General features: G+C 40.6%; 2 protein-coding genes across 2 annotated transcripts; one reads left to right on the forward strand and one right to left on the reverse strand.

Annotated features, from left to right (window-relative positions):
- The first annotated feature begins 1,096 nt into the window (after window positions 1-1,096).
- Window positions 1,097-6,493, forward strand: LOC134187922 (cation-dependent mannose-6-phosphate receptor-like). Its single transcript, XM_062656097.1, has 6 exons — window positions 1,097-1,253; window positions 1,317-1,535; window positions 4,421-4,490; window positions 4,559-4,662; window positions 6,045-6,171; window positions 6,234-6,493. The coding sequence occupies exons 2-6, from the start codon at window positions 1,339-1,341 to the stop codon at window positions 6,291-6,293; spliced, it is 558 nt and encodes a 185-aa protein (XP_062512081.1). The 5' UTR covers window positions 1,097-1,253; window positions 1,317-1,338; the 3' UTR covers window positions 6,294-6,493.
- Window positions 6,494-9,156: 2,663 nt separating this feature from the next.
- On the reverse strand, window positions 9,157-17,426 carry LOC134187811 (alpha-mannosidase 2-like). Its single transcript, XM_062655975.1, has 3 exons — window positions 17,078-17,426; window positions 11,503-11,895; window positions 9,157-9,465 (listed from the first exon to the last, which is right to left on the reverse strand). Exons 1-3 carry the CDS (start codon window positions 17,282-17,284, stop codon window positions 9,319-9,321), a joined length of 747 nt encoding a protein of 248 aa, XP_062511959.1. The 5' UTR covers window positions 17,285-17,426; the 3' UTR covers window positions 9,157-9,318.
- Window positions 17,427-18,630: the final 1,204 nt, after the last annotated feature.

Raw genomic sequence — 18,630 nt, forward strand, 5'->3', positions numbered from 1 at the left:
GAGATAAATCTAATAATCCGTAGCTAATACTCCATTGATTTTTTATTAGATCTAGCGAGTAAGTAGCTACTATACATCTAGAACCTATAGCGAGTAAACTTAGTGCCCTTCTGCTGACTACTGTACTCTCTAGAAGTACTGCGGCCGGTGCATGTTTTCCTGTAATTTAATTAATTGAAACGTTGGATGGCAGATAGCTTATGGAGAAACAGCTAATGAGCATCCCGTCTGCGGTTTTCACTCTTAATTATGTCTTTAGAAAGCATGACAGACTCATGCACAATACATGCACGTACGCACTGTAGTGACTATAGTCTTCAGCTAGAACCAAGCCTGCATGGTCTAGAAAATAGAATCATGTCATTTGCTAGATTCTTTGCCCAAACATTTGTGTTTGACTTCTCCATACTATGATATATATATATATATATATATATATATATATATATATATATATATATATATATATATATATATGCCCTATAAACTGGTGCCTAATTACACCTGTCCGAATGCCGAGTCACGTGGTGAGTGTGTGACGTCATAAGTTGATGGCATCATACTAGGTTTTAGTCGTTTGTGCTCTCCCTTCAGCCAAACTCTGGATCTGCCAGCTAACCAAGAATCTAGGCTCTATCCGTGTTTGGCTCACTAACTGCACTAATTGTCTTGCATGCAATTGCAAGTTCAGCTATTGCAACTCGCCGAGTGTAATTACCCGGCCATGCTACACGCAATGTACGAAAATGAGTCACTAAACGCATTTTTTGGTCCCACCGCGGCTTTTTATAGTAGGTATTGATCTAAATCTGACAAATGCGCACTATGGCCGAAAGCATGATGGCGGAAATGGTCTGGCTACGCGAGACTACCGCTGCTGAAAATCGGATGCGATAAACCGGAAGCACATTACCGCGCAATTTTCTTATGAAAACTTTGCTCTTAAAATCTAAATTTATTTTTTCCGGTATGTACACCTTTAGAACTATCATTGAAAAATTTAAAATAATTCTTGATTTTTGCCTGTCAGTGGCCCTGTGGCAAATCTAGCGTGCTAGCTCTCTTGGAGGCAGGATCTAAATAATGGCTTCTTTAGTATCACTTTACTGCTTGCTCTTTGCGTTGTCTTTCGGCGGAGCGTCATTGCATATTACTGAAGTGACGCGATCATCATCATCGTTGTGTACATGTCAAGCCACCTACAGCGACAGCTCAAGAGGTGTCTATGATTTGTCTGGCGCATCATGGAAACAGTGAGATTGCTTCTAGTAGGCATTGCATCCGCAGCATTGCATAGCCAGTTGCGTGCGATTCAGGTTGTTTGTGACACCTAAAGATATGAACTACTCGTTCGTCTACAGTCCATGCACCTCATACGACGTTCCGAACGATGCAGAGGGAGCTTGCAACGGAGTCGGCGTTTGCCAGATTGAAAAAGAAAAGTTTTCTAACTATGGCGAGGCTTCTAGTGCAGTTTGTGGCACCACACTAGATGGGACAATGCCTACTCTGATGTATAGGGCGCAAAAGAGAAGGTAGGACTGAAAGGAACCAACATTTCAGCGTTTAGCTATTAGATGGTCGATTTCATTGGATTATTGTTGCCGTTTTTCTGTCTTTGTGTACGTTGACGGGCTGTTTGCTTTTGTTGCCTCTTTCTTGTTTCCGTCTGTTTGTTGGTGCTTAGAATGTTCTAGAAATATGATTGAGACACAGAGGTCAAAGTGTGTATAGTCTGCAATTCGGCTATAAAAAGTACAGTTTTGTGTGTCCACTTGTTTCGGATTTTTGTAATCAATGCAGAGAGTGAGAGCTGATTAACAGAGAGACAGGTTACAGTTGCTATACCTAGTGCAATTTATAACAAGCAGCCCGTAGCATCCAATGGTCTCTAGCTGTCTGTTTGTCTGACAGTCTGTCAATGGTAGTACATTTCAAACATGATCACTATTATATATATATAATAGTGATCACTATTATACATATGTATCATATATGTATATATATATATATATATATATATATATATATATATATATATACATATATATGGTGGTGAGCTTGCCGCCACTGATATTGCCAAAGGCATCTATTTCATTGTTGTATTTTAAAATCTTCTGTTGTTCCCTTTTTGATACAGCAAATGTTGCCTGCCTGTCTGTCTGTCTGTCTGTCAAATATCATTTATTGAAAACATCAATGCTAATACGTACAGAAAAAGCTGTCTGTCTGTGTCTGTCTGTCTGTCTGTCTGTCTGTCTGTCTGTCTGTCTGTCTGTCCATTAGTTAATCTATGACTTTGTTGTTTGCAAGGACTGGTTTGCTTTTACAATATCCTAGCATATATATGTACAAGTATATAGCATGTGATGTGTATTATAATTCTGTTGGCTGGACTGTGCTAGCTCGTCGGCTGAGCTGAGATATCGTGTTACCACAACTAATTTGCATCTCAGACCAGTCGACGTGAGCGTGTCACCTGTGTCATAATTTGGTCCAGTGGGCTGCGATATTACAACATTGTCATCCTGTCATGGACATAGCACACTTCAATTGTGTCAAATTCTTGTTGGCTGGGCTATCCTAGCTTGTTCACTCGTCGGCTGGGCTATCTAGTATGTTCACTCGTTGGCTGAGAGTAGTATATAGTGTCCTCTTTGGACTACTTGGATCTCTCCAATACAAATGCTTAATTTTTGTAGCTGGAAACAGGTGCCAATTAAGTGTAGGCTTATTGTAGTCATGCACTATAAGTCAATTAGATCAAGTTAGTCTCGCTTGATGGCAAGGATTGATTTATATAATTAGATTCAATGCATCTGTTTCTGCATGTTTAGAAAATAGAACGATTATTACCCTAGGCCCGGAAATCCGGCCCTCAAGTATAGTAGTAGTTCGACGACCCGACGATCCGACGACCCGGCGACCGTATATATAGTTGGTTAGCACAGATGCAAATGAAGCTATTCTGACCAATAGACGAACGTGATGTCATCATGAGGCTCCACCTCTCTTTCTTTGGTAGCTGCTAACGAGAATTCGGCCATAGGGCGTCCGTCCTGTACATGGTGTTTAGTCCTGTGCTTTAAGGGTTTAGCACATACATTTGTATGTTTCCCCAACAACAACCAGGAGTGAGGGTGTGTAGCTGTACCTGACTTGTAACATTGTGCTTGTTCCACAGTGTTTCTGCGTAGTGGTTCTGCAGTGTGCCAGCTTGAATTTTGGGTGTGCGTGGCTGAGCGGCCATGGTGTTGTTGCGAAGATCAGTAGTGTCGTCTTCAACAGAAATTTGGCGCTTGACGAGAATTTGCGAAGGGGAACGTGCATTGTCCATGACAGCATCTTTGTCGGACGAAGCGGCTCGGCTGACCTGTAAGTATGCTAGTGCGTCTCTATTCATTTTTGTTTTACGGTATCCAAAGTTAGAGCGAACACGCTTAGCTAATCTACATGTGCACGTGCATGTTTTCCCACATTGATGTTTTGTTTTGGCTCTGGAGTCATCTCATTACAACAACCAGAATTGCGGTTAGACGGATGGCTGTGTAAATACGGTACACAGTGCACAGTAGGCGACGTCTAGCTAGAGAAGCGGCAGAGACAACAAGACGCCTAGAGAAACTGCACAAAGAACGAGACTTTTACATTCTTGTGAGCTGGAAAATCTGTGTTGAGCTGCTTGTTTGGTCTACATTTGTAACCTAGGTTTCCCACCAATACAACAAACAGAACAATGATCACGCCCGTTACTTCATCACGTAAGGCGAAGATTGCCAGCCGGGCCTAGCGTCGAGGTTCTCCGACTTGTAACATTTGGCTTGTTCCATCACTTGGAAACAACTACATTTGTAACATGCATTTAGAAACAATGCCTAATCTAGCTGCATTTGTAACGTTCCCACATCTAAATTTGTTACCCACATCTAAAAATTTGTTACCCACATCATGCCTTTCTGTCATATGATTGTTATAGCGCGACTAATTACCTTCAAGGTGCCTACTGGCCGAGGGTTTGCACTTCTAGTGCTCCTTCATTTCTATTTTTGTAGAAAGTTTGTAGGAAGATCTGACAATTAATTTCACTTCAATTTCGCTGGATAATTTTCTCCTAGACAGGTTAACAATTCATTCTGAAATTCTAGTATTATGTCACACAATTAAGTAAATTAAGCAGTAGTTGATCTGGTGTAACTTCAATAAGGCAATTTCAAGGTATCATTCATTTCAATTATAGCCATGTATTAGTACATTAAGAGCGAGCTAGTACTCTTGCTGCAGTTCAAAGACAGTCTATGTGTATATGTCTTTACCTACATTGACTGTCTGTTGGTCTCTCTCGGTTGCTTTCTGTTTGTCTTTGTTGTTTTGTTTCTTCATAATTGCTCTTTCTGTTGTAATGCTACAACTCTGATTTTAGTGCAATTGTGACTTTGTTATGCAACTTGACAGATGAAGGGTTGACAGGTGCTGTGGTGAACGATGTTGTGGTGAGTGTAGGGCCTTTGATATGGTAGTACTCAAAACCTCAGACTCTTAATCACTCTGATGGTTACAGAAGCTCACTCTCAGTTCAAAATGTGCTTGTCGTGACATGTGTAAAGTTGAAAAACCAGAAGTAAATTCAGGAGCTCTTAGTATTGGATCCTTACTTCTCATTGTGTGAGTGCATAAAGTATTGTCTAGTGTGTGTGTGTGTGTGTGTGTGTGTGTGTGTGTGTGTGTGTGTGTGTGTGTGTGTGTGTGTGTGTGTGTGTGTGTGTGTGTGTGTCTTGACGCAACCCAATGTTAGAAAGTTCAACACAAGAGGCCTAAAAGCATTAACATTGAAGGTTGATTGATGCTTTTAGACATTTTGTTTACCTCACTAGGTTTATTGTTTAGTAATTGCTTATGGTATCAATAAGGCACAATCAGTAGATAAGTGCTTGTCTAAGTTGTACACATGCACTTGCTATTTAAATTTATGGAGTTAATGTTGCACACAAGAAAAACGTACAGAACAAATATGGTGCAAGGAAAACAGTGTATGACTCAACGTGACATCTGATTGTTGTGTTTTATTGTGAGACTAGGATCCATGGCCCATCCTTCGTACGGGCAAGATACTGTAGTGTAAAGATAGGTCTGTGCACACATCACGTGCAATCTTTGGTGCGAGGTTCCGGATGTGCTGAATGAATTCAAATCTTGCTCTTCGCGCTTGTTTCGATAGAAATCGACACACTCCCCGTGTAGCGCTTGCTGCAGAAAACGTGTAGGTTGGATTCGGTGCAAATGCAATCAGAATTTGAAGAGAAACGAAAGCGCTAGAAGAGTAAGTTTCGTCGGCAAGAGATATTCGATTGCTTGAAGTTTTGCGAAGGACGACGATGCATACAGTCTACACAGGACTGGTGTGGGCGTGTGTTCGAATGAACTGGGATGTGTAGCGTTTGCGTCATCGAGAAATTTTACGCGGGGGTCGACCCCTCGAAAGGGGACCCGGTGCATAATTTTTAAATTTTTTACGCAAACCTTCCCCTGTGCGTGCCAAGTGTGTGTGCCGATTTTGGTCGAGAACGGACAAAAGACGTGGTCGCCAAACATGAACACACACACACACACACACACACACACACACACACACACACACACACACATACACACACACACACACACACACACACACACACACACACACAGACAATTTGAGCTTTATATATTAGATGAGTGTATATAGCTGTAATCAGAATATAATCCAAAGATAATCATATCTAGTTATAATAATTAATAAGTTTCAATGAGGCAAATGGAGGAGAACAAATTTTTGTTTTGTTTGTTGCTTTCCGGTAGTATAAATTATTTTTATTGTTCTATTTCTATTTTTGATTTGTACTACATAAAATTCTAACTACATTGTATTTTAAGCTATGTAAGAGTTCTTGTTAACTATATTAGACACATTATTGCTTTCATCTTTTGATCGCTTTACATTGATTAGATGTCAGACAATGTATTTTCTTGTCAGTATTACTTTATTGGCTGTTGACCATCTACTCTAGGTTCTTCAGTGTTGTGTTTGCGTACATCATTGGAGGAATGTTATTTTTGGGCGTATCCCGTGGAGCTAGAGGCATTGAAATGATACCCCATTATGTGTTTTGGGTCAGTCTGCCAGGACTAGTGAAGGCAAGTGGTATATTTCAAGCATTGCTGGTATCAGTAGATAACTGTAATACCTCAATTTGCAGGATGGATTTCTATTTCTTGCAACAGGCTGTGAGTCACGTAGTGCATACCAGAAGATTTAATTAAACCTACATGCTTGCTGTATACGTAATAATTTAACTGGTTAGCTAGGTTCAGTAGTCTTAGAGACTCAACTGAATTACAACATGTATAGTACATGCAGTATGTAGCCGGAGATGGGATTAATTTGTGCTCATCAATTGTATGATCAGGAGCGCATTTGGTATATCTAGCTGCTAAGCAGTCATGCACGTATAGAAATGTGCACATCTGTATCCTATGCAATTGTGGCTGAGTTTACGTGCTTATGAGCTATAGCAGCGTAGCCAGAGTCCAAGATCTAGGAGAGCACACTAAAATTTCTCAATCTTTGTTGCTACTTCTATTTTAACCGCCTAGCTACTTTTTATACTTTTTAAGCTTAATTCTTCTGCGGCAACCTGCTGTTTACAGCTGCTTCCAGGGCTATATAATGTCTTAATGGAAATATTTTTTAGATGGCCAGATTAGCGCTACTTATTTAATCTAGCTATCTTGTCTCCTAGGGCAATGTAAGTCTTCATTCTCTATAATTACCTGAGGCCCGGATATCCGGCCTAAAGGTATAGTAGTAGTCTGGCGGACAATTAACAGTAGGTATTATACCACCGGTGTTTTCAAACATGAAAACGAACGTTCACATGACATCGGTATGTATACGCGTAGTGTCAATACAATTTGTAGGATTTGAGAAGGTATACAAAGCCTTCTTGACTGGCAAGAGTTTTATCATGTCGAGATTTTACTTCCTAGTGGTTTGTAGATATGATTCTGGCTGAAATATCACCATTTCTTGATTGGCATCTTAATGTAATGCAAGAGCTCAATAACTTTGACGTTAATTAAGAAAGGATCTTAGTTTACCATCTGGACAATATATCCTAGCAGTCGTCCGTAAATGTATTGATTGGTTGGTAGTGGGCGGAGCTTAATTGACCAGGAAGCAGGAAGTGGACGCGTGGGCGTTGCACATCACAGAAACATAACTCCTTTTACGATCTTGCCAATAATAAGCATTGAAATTAAGAGGTTAAACAGTTGAGATGATGTTTTATGATTTATGGCAGACACAACTCAAGACGCTGATACAGCTGGCTAGAGTCACACATACTGTGGCTGTAGATAGGGTCATTTATTTTCTGACAACATTGGTAGCTACTGTATTAGACTGCTTTGCAAGCAATGTTATAAAACACAGTAAAGTGTAGGTTGTGAGACAAGTGGCTTTGTTAGGATTAATATGTAACTCTCGCTGTACTTCGCTGTATGTCGCTACCAGCCGCATGGCCGCAAGTGGCAGCCATGGTCATGTGACTTTATTAGGAGAAAGAATATACTGGTCTGTAATGAAGTCTCTCTCATTGGGATGCATTCGAACACCCAACCAATAGACTCCTAGAACTTTCTGTGTCTGCACAGAAAATTTGGCCCGTGGTAACGCATCACTTGAGCAGCGGCAAGAATTTGTAAAGGTGTTGCCATTGTATATACTATAGATTACATTTTTTGTCTAATAAGACGTTCAACACGAGTTTCCGTGTCTCGGGTGCCAAGTGGGGTGTGCGTCCGAGACGATCGAGGGAAGATACTAGACAGACAAATGTAATACACACCCTAGACACAGGGGGTGGAGGAGTGAAATAGATGGGGTAGGATCACAAAAACAGTTATTTGTATTGGAGAGATACTAGTGAAATACTAGACCACAAAATTAGGCACTTGTATTAGCTATAAAAAATAGCCATTTGTATTGGAGAGATCCAAGTGGCCCAAAGAGGATGCTTTTTATACTAATAGAAGGCGGCGTACTACTGATAGAAGGGGACGTAAAGTACTAAACGAGCATACGTATTGACACCCCAGCCAATCCTAGATAGTGACTATTATGTCAAAGCGAACTGAAAACGTGTTAATAGCACAAACGAACCTCAGTGCATATGCACTCATTACAAACGTAGTGATATAGTGCAATTTAGCTAACTAAGAACTGCGTTCAAACAGTTGATAAAACATGATGGACCTATCAGCGCAAACGAACCCAATTTATATTAGAGCAGTGCAAACTAAGTAGAAACAACGTAGTAACAGAGCAAACTAACTACGTAGAAACACTGTGAGGATAGGACAACAAAGTGCAGACATTCCTATAACGTCCAAACGAACTAGAAACAACGTGCTAGCAGTTGCAAATGGAGTAAGAATTGTCAAAATTGAATCCAATGCAATCAAGCTAGAAACGTTGTGTAATTATGTAAACCAAAGGGAATTAAAACGCGTGACCCACAAACGTGGGATGGATACAGTGAGCTTTTATATTAAAGTCAGAAAAACGGGGATCACTACCCATGCGGTATTATCACGTAACGGCTACGCAAGTCAGGGTACAGGGGCCCCGTACTGTGTACCCCTATCCCCTAGCCACGGCATTATTGATATTAACAAAACTACAAACATCGTGTTTGAAGGCTATTCGCGTCTCTGAAAAACTTCTATTTTGGGCCAAACTCCAGATGGAAACAAACTATTGAAAGCTGTAGCTGCAATTTGAGCAAGACTAAAATTTTAGTAAAATTTATAGTTAATTAGAAAAAGCTGGCCTGTAAAGTAATGACATGAACTGATCAAGAGAATGTTGTTGTTCAACAAAGAACTTGAATATTCAATCTGTTTTGTCTTAAATAGTACTATTCATGTCTAACACCTATCTATAGCTGTAGAGGTATCTATTACAGTATTGTCATTATGCACTCACACATCTGGGAATCTCAACTCTATAATCAGATCTTGCCTGCTGTTTTGGTCCCTCGTTGATTTCTTATTATCCATGCGATAAATATTACTCCTTGACCAGTGATGTACAGTAAGAATGTCAGCAGTGGCCAGTCATTAACAATTTCACTCTGCATTCATAATCATAATCAGATAAATGCTGTGTCAAAATGTATCTCTGCTAGTACTAAAAAGCACATGAGAACTAGCAATACAGTAAATGACCATGTCTGGGCAAATAATAGCACACTTCCTTACAGTAGATGTAATGATAGAAGACTACCAATTCAACTGATACGCATACAGCTCCATGGGTGCGAGAGAGACTACGTTGGTCAAATCAATGACTCCTCTATCATGTAGTAAAGACAATGACATATCTCGAGCTGACTCAATACGTAGAGAAAACATATCTCTAAGAGAAACCTGCAGCAACAAAAAAATTAAAGCTCAGTCTGCAATCATGCGCTTGTCTGTTCCCATGTAACCATTCGCAGTATCTATTTCAAGCCTAAACACAGTAGCAGTAGAAGATCTTCACATATTGTAAGTTTGATATCAAAAACCCATTTTCAGTAAAAGGCCCATTTAGAAAGGCTATTAAAGCAATCACCGTGTTTGTCCCCTCTATTATACAATACAAGTATTGGTCTACAGTCACCCCTAAAGCTATAACATTATTAATTAAGACACATTTCTGTTTACTATTAAGCCATAAACTACTTCAAAAAGTATGTATCAATTTGAAAAACACCCAGACCTATTTCAGCATACAAGTTTGCCAACAAGCTTCCTTCACGATAGGAGTATCAATAAATTAGGCGCTGTTCCTTTGTTACTTTAATGGTCAGGTTTCATATTCAAGCCTTGATAGTCGACGATTTTAGTGTGGTATTGTTGTCCGCAAATAACACAAACAAAAAGAGAATCTATTAATTCTCTGAGAGAAACAGAACTGATGACTCGACAGCTAAGTGTCTTAACAGTCTCGAAATACAGATAGGTAAACCTGAACGGAGTCTGATGACTCAACTGCTAACTACTAACACGAATCATTTGAAGGACATGGTGTGTACATGCATGCAAGTCACATGTACTTGTCAAAACTGTCAATCTGTAGTGTGCACGTGCAAGCAAAATTTAGTAAACAGTTTATGACTTCTGCTACATTAACAGTTCTTGGCTTGTGGCACAAAAGTCGTGACAATTGTTGATCTTCATACAACATCCTAGAATTTTTCTTAACTACTAAACTTTGTATACTAAACCTACAATGTATCAATAACATCAATTACCATAATGCTGAACTGAAAGTGCATTTCCAGCACGCTTTGATTTCTATTTACAACTGACAGTGTCCAACAATTGCATAAAGAAATCAGTTTTCACTTTCTAACTGTATATAAGAGTCTTAAAAAATTATAATGAATCTCTTTGTAGATCTTTAAAAGCATTGTGTATTTGTGGTATGTGACTTAGAAGTATAAATGAGTACCTAGTCTTTGACTGGAGTGGCAAACGCCTCCAAATCATGTGACATGGCCATCAGATGGATGGACATTGCCCACACCACAGGTGGTGTTGCAGTCAGTGCTCCTACAGAATTCCCAAACCCAGCTCCAGAAAATTGCTCAGAGATCCTGCCTAGCACACAGAAACCCAGCCAGTAGACTGGGGCCGGGGTACGACCGTCTATCACGGCAGCTTCTAAATCATTGACCATCTGCCGTTTGTGTGCACAAAAGAATGTGTGCTTGTGAAGTACACCATTTAGTGGTGCAAGTTACAAGATGACCTCACTTGTTGCTGCCTTGTACTTGCTTGCACCCTCTTTGAACTGCATCACCATTGCAATTATACTTTGCAATTCATCTTCCATATTGCAAAGTCTGTGGGATCGTGCACCATTGCAAAGTATACTTTGCAATTCATCTTCCATTGTGCAAAGTCTGTGGCAAGTGAGCATACGTACCAAATTGAAATTCATGTCTGGTGTTGTATTAGGTCATAGAAACTATATGCTAAAAAGGTGCCACATCATTGCTTCTCCAAACAGTTACAGAAGTACTGAGTACCATTAATTCCACACCTACAAATTCTGAAAGCATAAAAAGGCCACAATTGTCCATCCTCATTAGCTTGTTTCCTCAAATAGTTTTCATTTGATTTTCAAAATTCCAAGAGTACAAAAAGGTTGTGTGTATAAAAATAGTAATAATGGGAAATTCAATTTTACTGTTTGCATGTAAGTAACACTAGAATTCTGAAACAATAGCAATCAATGATTATTTCAGATACATACAAATTTTTCTCTCTTTGTCTCCATCTAACTACACTGTCTATTTACTGTTGGTTGTCAACCTGCCTGCCTAGTGCCTACCTACCTACGTTTCTGCCTGCATGTCAATCTGTCACATTACTGATAACTATTTGTCAGCAAGTCATAAAAGACAAATGCCTTACCTTTCCTTCTGTCAAAGAACATGTAACGGCAGTTGGTAAATAATGACAGTCATAGCCTTTCCTATGCAATATAAGAGCTGACTGTGGTGGAGTTGTACTGCTAATAGACTGATACAGAAGTCTGAGATTGACAAGGTGAATATCACAGGGAAGAGCAGCAATGCCAGAAAACAGTGCCGCAAACTGCGGTGATGGAACACGAGGTATTAGAACAGACATGGGATGCAAAATCTGCTGGGAAGACAAGTGAGACAAAATTGAAGGGTAAGCAGTAGGAAGACGTTGCTCCGCTGTGTTGGCTAATGGGTCACGTGACTGTTCAACAATCAGTGAAAACATGGATGGAGTAATTATGTTGTCTTTGATGCCTTGACCAAGTCCACGATTATCATCCTACAAAATCAGCAGTTAAATAACAGAGTAAGACTGGGCAGTTATCTCTACACATAACGCTGGTTCCCAATATTGACAACAACATCATGCATGATATGTCATGACACTGACTATATGGTATGTCATTTTTAATGCTGAATATCAATATTGTAACCACACCTACATCCTAACATTGACATCAATATTACAACGATCATGATGACACTGCAATAAAATCAAATATATTCCAGTGTCAGCAGCAGCACATACCTACAGTCAAAAATAGGCACATTCAATCAATAAATGAGCCAAAACATCTCTCTAAATTGCAATAAAATTTCAAACCGTCTTCAAACAACGCCATGCACATCGTACCAGTAAACCAAATTTGAGCATAAGAATGCAGCGCAGCATTTGAGCATTCTACTTTGAGATCTCAGAAAGGGAAATCACTGAACGGGATATAACTCTGAACGAAATTGTTTATGAGAATTCTGTCCGGCTGCTAATTCTTCAGAACGGAGTAAAAATGCATGTGAACGAGATATACTTAAAGTGTAACTTAAACGCAAAAAAATCAAATTCTTTTTATGTTGGAAATTGATAGTTCTAGTTGCATACATGACAGGAAACATAGTTTAATATCCCGTTTACTGACAAGACAACTGACGACTGGCCAGCCCGTTCGAGTATTCCAGCAGGGCGTGAATTGTGGACCGAGCTAGCACGCGTTTATAATCACATGACTGTCACGTGTCTTAATAATGGATGCTAAAGGAGTTGCTTTGTGTGTGTGTGCTCTTGTTTAAAAAACCAAAAGATAGTGTGTGTTGGGTAGTGGCGCAAGAGATTGCAGCTATCACGCAAAAGAGTCATGTTTTGGAACTGCTATCAGTCTAGAAAACGAGCAGCACTACTGCTTGTGATGATGAGCTGACTCTGGACGGCTTCGTCTCCCCACAACAAAATCAGATAGACACTTTTGTCGTCAGACCCCATGCCATATCCGGGTATAATACATCTGATGCGCATACTTTATCGATATTTGACCGAGCCATCTAGTCTACACTATGCAATGGGACCAGGCTGCACCAAGTCAGCTCACTCCGGCCGCTCCCAACTTGGCCTGGTCGTGTTTACGCTGTCACATTGGGCCGGGTAGCACCAACCTGGCACAGTCCAGCCTGTTCGAACGTGCCAGTGTAAACGAGGTGGTAGATTCTTAAGTTAAGTCTTCGCTGAGCTATAGCAGGTCAAAGTTTCTTCCGGTTCTTCAAGTTCCGGTAACGAGTTAAAGTGGGTGTGGTGTAGTGTGACTGACATAACAGAGGGGAGACTCCACATTAGTGTGCATTGAAACAAAGGAATCTGTGGCGAAAGAATGGTTCGGTGTTGCGTGGCTGCAGGATGCACCAATTCGTGCAAGTCATACGCAATCGTGTTTCGATTTCCGAAGATCCCCAAGCAAAGAAAGAGTGGGAATGGCAAACACGGAGGACAATTGCAGAGACGTCTGTGTTGTCCGGGTGACTACAACTGAGTACGATGCGTCCTACTGAGTGGACAAGGAGTCTGCAGTAGCCACTTTTAGCCTGATTTCTTCGAGACATGTACAGCCAGCGCAAAATTTTTTGGGGTTATTATTATTAATATTAATTTGTTCAAAATTAACTGTATATGTATATACGTATACATTTACAACGTATCATTTCGCTACTGTATAATTATGTACATAAAATCACTATTAGAATATAAAAATAGATGAGCAACCATGCCCATAACTTTTGGGGGTACTGAACCCCCAAGAAACTCCTGTAGCTACGCCACTGGTATAGCCAGGTCTATTCAAGAACTTGGTCTGGGTTGTAGAAGAGTGAAATTGAGGCGACCATTTCCACTACCTGCCTCTACACTTCAAGGTTGCAGCACTCTGGAACCTTCACAAAAGACAAAAAGGAGAGCTGCATTTGAGAAGCAGGAAGGTAAGGAAGACTCTCGAGCATGATTAAAAGCACTGCAAATGGCTAAGAAAGGTCAGACTCTTGATGACTATCTTAAGACTCGCGTCTATAGGTGCTTGATCATCATGTGTGGTGAATGCAGTCGTATGCATTACAGTATACTGTACAGTGAAGTCAATCAACCTTGCGTCAACGTGAATTCAGCCTACAAACTTCAACTCATTTTGTTCTCTTTCTCACACCAATAGCTAGAGTTTTACATGAACTCACCAGTACACTGTGCCACTATTGTGGCTAGTATTCGACATTATTATCGTGTCTTTATTTGAGACAACCTCAAATACGTTTTGACAGCACACGCACTCCACATGAGTACGTATCCATCATCTCACAACGACCGCAGCTGCACCTGTGATGGTTGTTTACTTACCTGGATGTGCATTGACTACAATTTGCTACTCCCACTTCTACCTGCAGTGGTGACAGGCTATCGGGTAACCTGTCCTCTTTCCTGTCCGCTTCCAAAGCAGCAGGCGATCTCAAAGCTTCAGAGACACTGTCGCTGAACTTGAACTTGTGCTCTAGTCACTATAATGGCTTCAAGCGGATCTTCTTCATCCTGCGATTCATGCGATGACGGAACGTTATCATCACGTAAAAACCTCCAGAGAGCTCTTCAGAAGAATAACTGTTGCTGCCATCGCCTCTACCCTAGCAGCGTTGCCTTGGATATAAACATGCAGTCATTTTTATAGGCCGCTGACTATACAGACACACACGCATCTTCCCTCCGTGACATGTACACTACACCACGCCCGTTATAACGCGTTACCGAAACTTGAAGAACAGGAAGCAACTTTGACCTGCTATATCTCAGCAAAGACTTAACTTAAAATTCTAAAACCCTTTTCCTGTCATGCATGCAACTAGAACTATCAATTTCCAACATAAAAGAATTTTTGATTTTTGCATTGCAGTTACCCTTTAAATAGCCCACCATCCCGTTCTCCGCACGGGCAGACTAGATTATTAATTGTTAGTAAATTAATTTATCGTTGTATGCACACAGACACACAGACAGACAGACAGACAGACACACACACACACACACAAAACACACACACACACACACACACGGACAAATGTTAAGCTCAGTTATATATCCCGTTCAACTATATCTTGCTCAGAAAATTTAGCAAGGATCGAGTATTTCAAAGTCTAGATAGCAGCGAATTTCCCACTCAGAATCATATATCCGAGCAGCAAAATGATAGAAGTCATGTGGACTTACTTGCTCTCATGCGGATAAATTCAAATCTTGCTCTTCTCGCGTCTTTGGTAGAAATTGACACTTTCCCAGTGTAGCGATCGGTGCTGGAAACGTTTGGGTCAGATTCGGTGCAAATGCAACGAGAATTTGGACACAAATGCAAGCTATAAAAGAACAGCTTCAGTAAGCGAGAAATCGTCGATCGCTGGAAGCGTTGCGAAGGACGGTGACGCGTAAAGTCCGCACGGGATCGGTGCCGGCGTGCATTCCAATAAACCGGAAGGTGTAGCGTATGCGTCATCATGAGATTTCATGCGGGGTCGACTCCTCGAGAGGGGACCCGCAATCCACCAATGGGCGCAGACTGAGCCAGGGAAGAACAGCAGACGAACGACAGTTTGATCACCTCTCTCTGCCACACCATTCGAGAGGTTACTCTAAACACACAGACATACACACACACACACCACACACACACACACACACACACACACACACACACACACACACACACACACACACACACTACGGCTTAACAATGTATTGAGATGATAAATTGTCAGAACGGGATTCTCATGCAACAACATAAATTTGCATACAATGTTAAATTAATTAACTTTATGAGAATTCAGTCCGCGGCTGATAATTCTGTGATTGAGATATACTTAATCAATGCATACAACAATAAATTAACTACAACTAATAATAATAGAAATCTACTTACCATTAGTAACATTCATATCTAATCTGCTCGTGCAGAAAATGGGATGGTGAGCTATATATAGGTCACTACAAAGAGCATGAGAAATCTAGAGACAGTGTGGTCACCAAGTAACCTACGAGGCTGACAAGCACATGCAAAAGACAAAACCAGATGACAAAACTAGACAAATATACAAATAAACCAAGAAACAAAGAAATAACACACAATATATCCTGCAGATACAGTTAACAGTTAAAGGGGAAGTCCAACAAAAATGAACGTAACTTGTATGAGTAGATCTTACCAAGACAAATCGATCAGTATAAGTTACTCCGTTATCTTCGCTTTTGTATACGAGAACGAGCGATGTTTCTGTGATGTGCAATTCCACACGCCTGCTCTGTGCTTCCTGGTTGATTATGCTCCGCCCACTCCAAATGAATCAATGCGTTTACGGATGACTGCTACGGATATATCGAGAATGACAAATGTGAATGCAAAGATATTATGAAGATCTGCCTTCTTGCCTTCAGTGGTTCCTCTCTAAAGTAAAATGGTGTCACTAGAGCTGTTTCCACGCCAGACTTTAAAGCAGAATTCCTCAATACCACGCCTTACCTAGAGAATGCGCTTGTGCTTGAGTATTTGTTTATCCTTGTTCTTTTAATATCCGAAGAGAAACGTCTGGCGTGTGCTACAGAGGATGATCCTATTTTTTACATCCGGGATTGTAACCTTCTACCAATCAGCGGCAAAAGAAAGTGAGCAGACCGGATGTGAAAATAGGAACGTCCTCTGCAGCACACGCCAAACGGCGCTGAACGTTTCTCTTCGGATATTAAAAGAACAAGGATAAACAAATATTCAAGCACAAGCGCGTTCTCTAGGTAAGCCGTGGTATTGAGGAATTCTGCTTCAAAGTCTGGCGGGAAACAGCTCTACCGACACCATTTTACTTTAGAGAGGATCTACTGACGGCAAGAAGGCAGATCTTCATAATGTCTTCGAATTCACATTTGTCATTTTCGATATATCCGTAGCAGTCATCCGTAAATGCATTGATTCGTTCGCAGTGAGCGGAGCTTAATCGACCAGGAAGCGCGGAGCAGGCACATGGGCGTTGCACATCACAGAAACATTGCTCGTTCTCGTTTACAAAAGCGAAGATAACGGAGTAACTTATACCGATCGGTTTGTCTTCGTAAGATCTACTCATACAAGTTAAGTTCATTTTTGTTGGACTTCCCCTTTAAGTCAGCAATGTTGTACCTGCATCAATCTCCTATCAAGAAAGACTTCTAACCATCCCAATTTCAGAGATGAAAATCCAAGTGGTTGCTTTGACGCCAAAGTCACTCTTGTCTTGCTATCTTGAATAAACGCCATAGTTGGCATAGGGTACACATTGGCTTGCAATGGCAACTTGTCAAGAGTCTGATGTCGCTGAATCTGTGATATCAACACAAAGCAATGCATTAGTTACCAAAATACTACTGTAAAGCAAAACCATTTCCACAACAAAATACATAAACAAATTTAGAACCCATTTATACATACAAAGATTACAAACAAATCAACAAGCCAACAAATCTGGATACATATATAGCCGTAGTGTGTGTTCGTGTGTGTTTGTGTGTGTGTGTGTGTGTGTGTGTGTGTGTGTGTGTGTGTGTGTGTGTGTGTGTGTGCGTGTGTGTGTGTGTGTGCATTTAACTTACTAACAACTAATCTAGTCTGCCCGTGAGGAGAACGGGATGGTGGGCTAGTAATACAGATAAATACACAGCTGCTTAAAAAACCTAACATAAACATGTGACAAAGAAAGCAAACCTTACCACATGATAATAAACAAACAAACAGCTGAAGTGCAAAATTACCACTATAGTACAGTATAGACAAGAATGGACTAAGATAATCCAAACAAGAATTAATAAATCACTGCTTTCTTAGTTACTTAACTTGTTTATTGCCCTGAGTCTTGCTTAAGAGTATTCTTCCCTGAAACTTTCTAAGTAGTGCAATTTCATCAATAGAGGTATGGCTCAATAAGTTTAGTTAAAAGGTGTAGTTGACTGTGCTGCCTAAATTAATGAAACATTAAGGGAGCATTCCGGAGATATGACCTGGGCTGGGGCTCTACCTTCGCTTACTAATGGGAAATCTATACTAACCAAATTTGGTATCTGGGTGCTATCTCAAAGCAAACCCGGAAGATGTACATTAAGAAACTTTCTTAACTTAAAAACTGACGAGGCTATTTCAGGAATTTCATCTGCTAAGTGAAGCATTTTTTGCACGCCATTAGATCACGTGAGCCTTACTGATGCAATCATGTTCCCAGAAATGGCCTCTCTGTTGTTTCCGTCACTCCAAGAACGGTGGAAATCATTGTGCTACTTCAGACTGACTAGAGACTGATCTTCTTTTCGTCCGATCTATTTTCGTCCAGCAACATGTGAGAAAATGTGTTTTATGAGATCTTTGGTGTTAAAGGCAATGGAAGCTGTTGTCAATTGTGTTCTAACAGTTTACAAGGCATTAATCCCTACGCAGGAACACTTTCCACAGACTCCCTCGATCACCAGACCTCGCTATTTCGGCTGCGCACTAAAGCTGCTCAGTTCTCCGGAGTGTTCCTTTAAGCATGCCCTAAATACACAGCTGACACCAACTGTATTACTACACTTTTTGCTGCATGCTGATATAATCAGATTTTACACAAGAATGGCTTGACCAAGTTTGTGACCATACCGACATGATGGTTTGGAGATAAAGAGAGTAGTAAGTCTAACATTCACAAGATATGCGCTGAGGGGCGTAGA

The sequence above is a fragment of the Corticium candelabrum genome, chromosome 12 (assembly GCF_963422355.1).
Source record: "Corticium candelabrum chromosome 12, ooCorCand1.1, whole genome shotgun sequence".
Classification (NCBI taxonomy): domain Eukaryota; kingdom Metazoa; phylum Porifera; class Homoscleromorpha; order Homosclerophorida; family Plakinidae; genus Corticium; species Corticium candelabrum.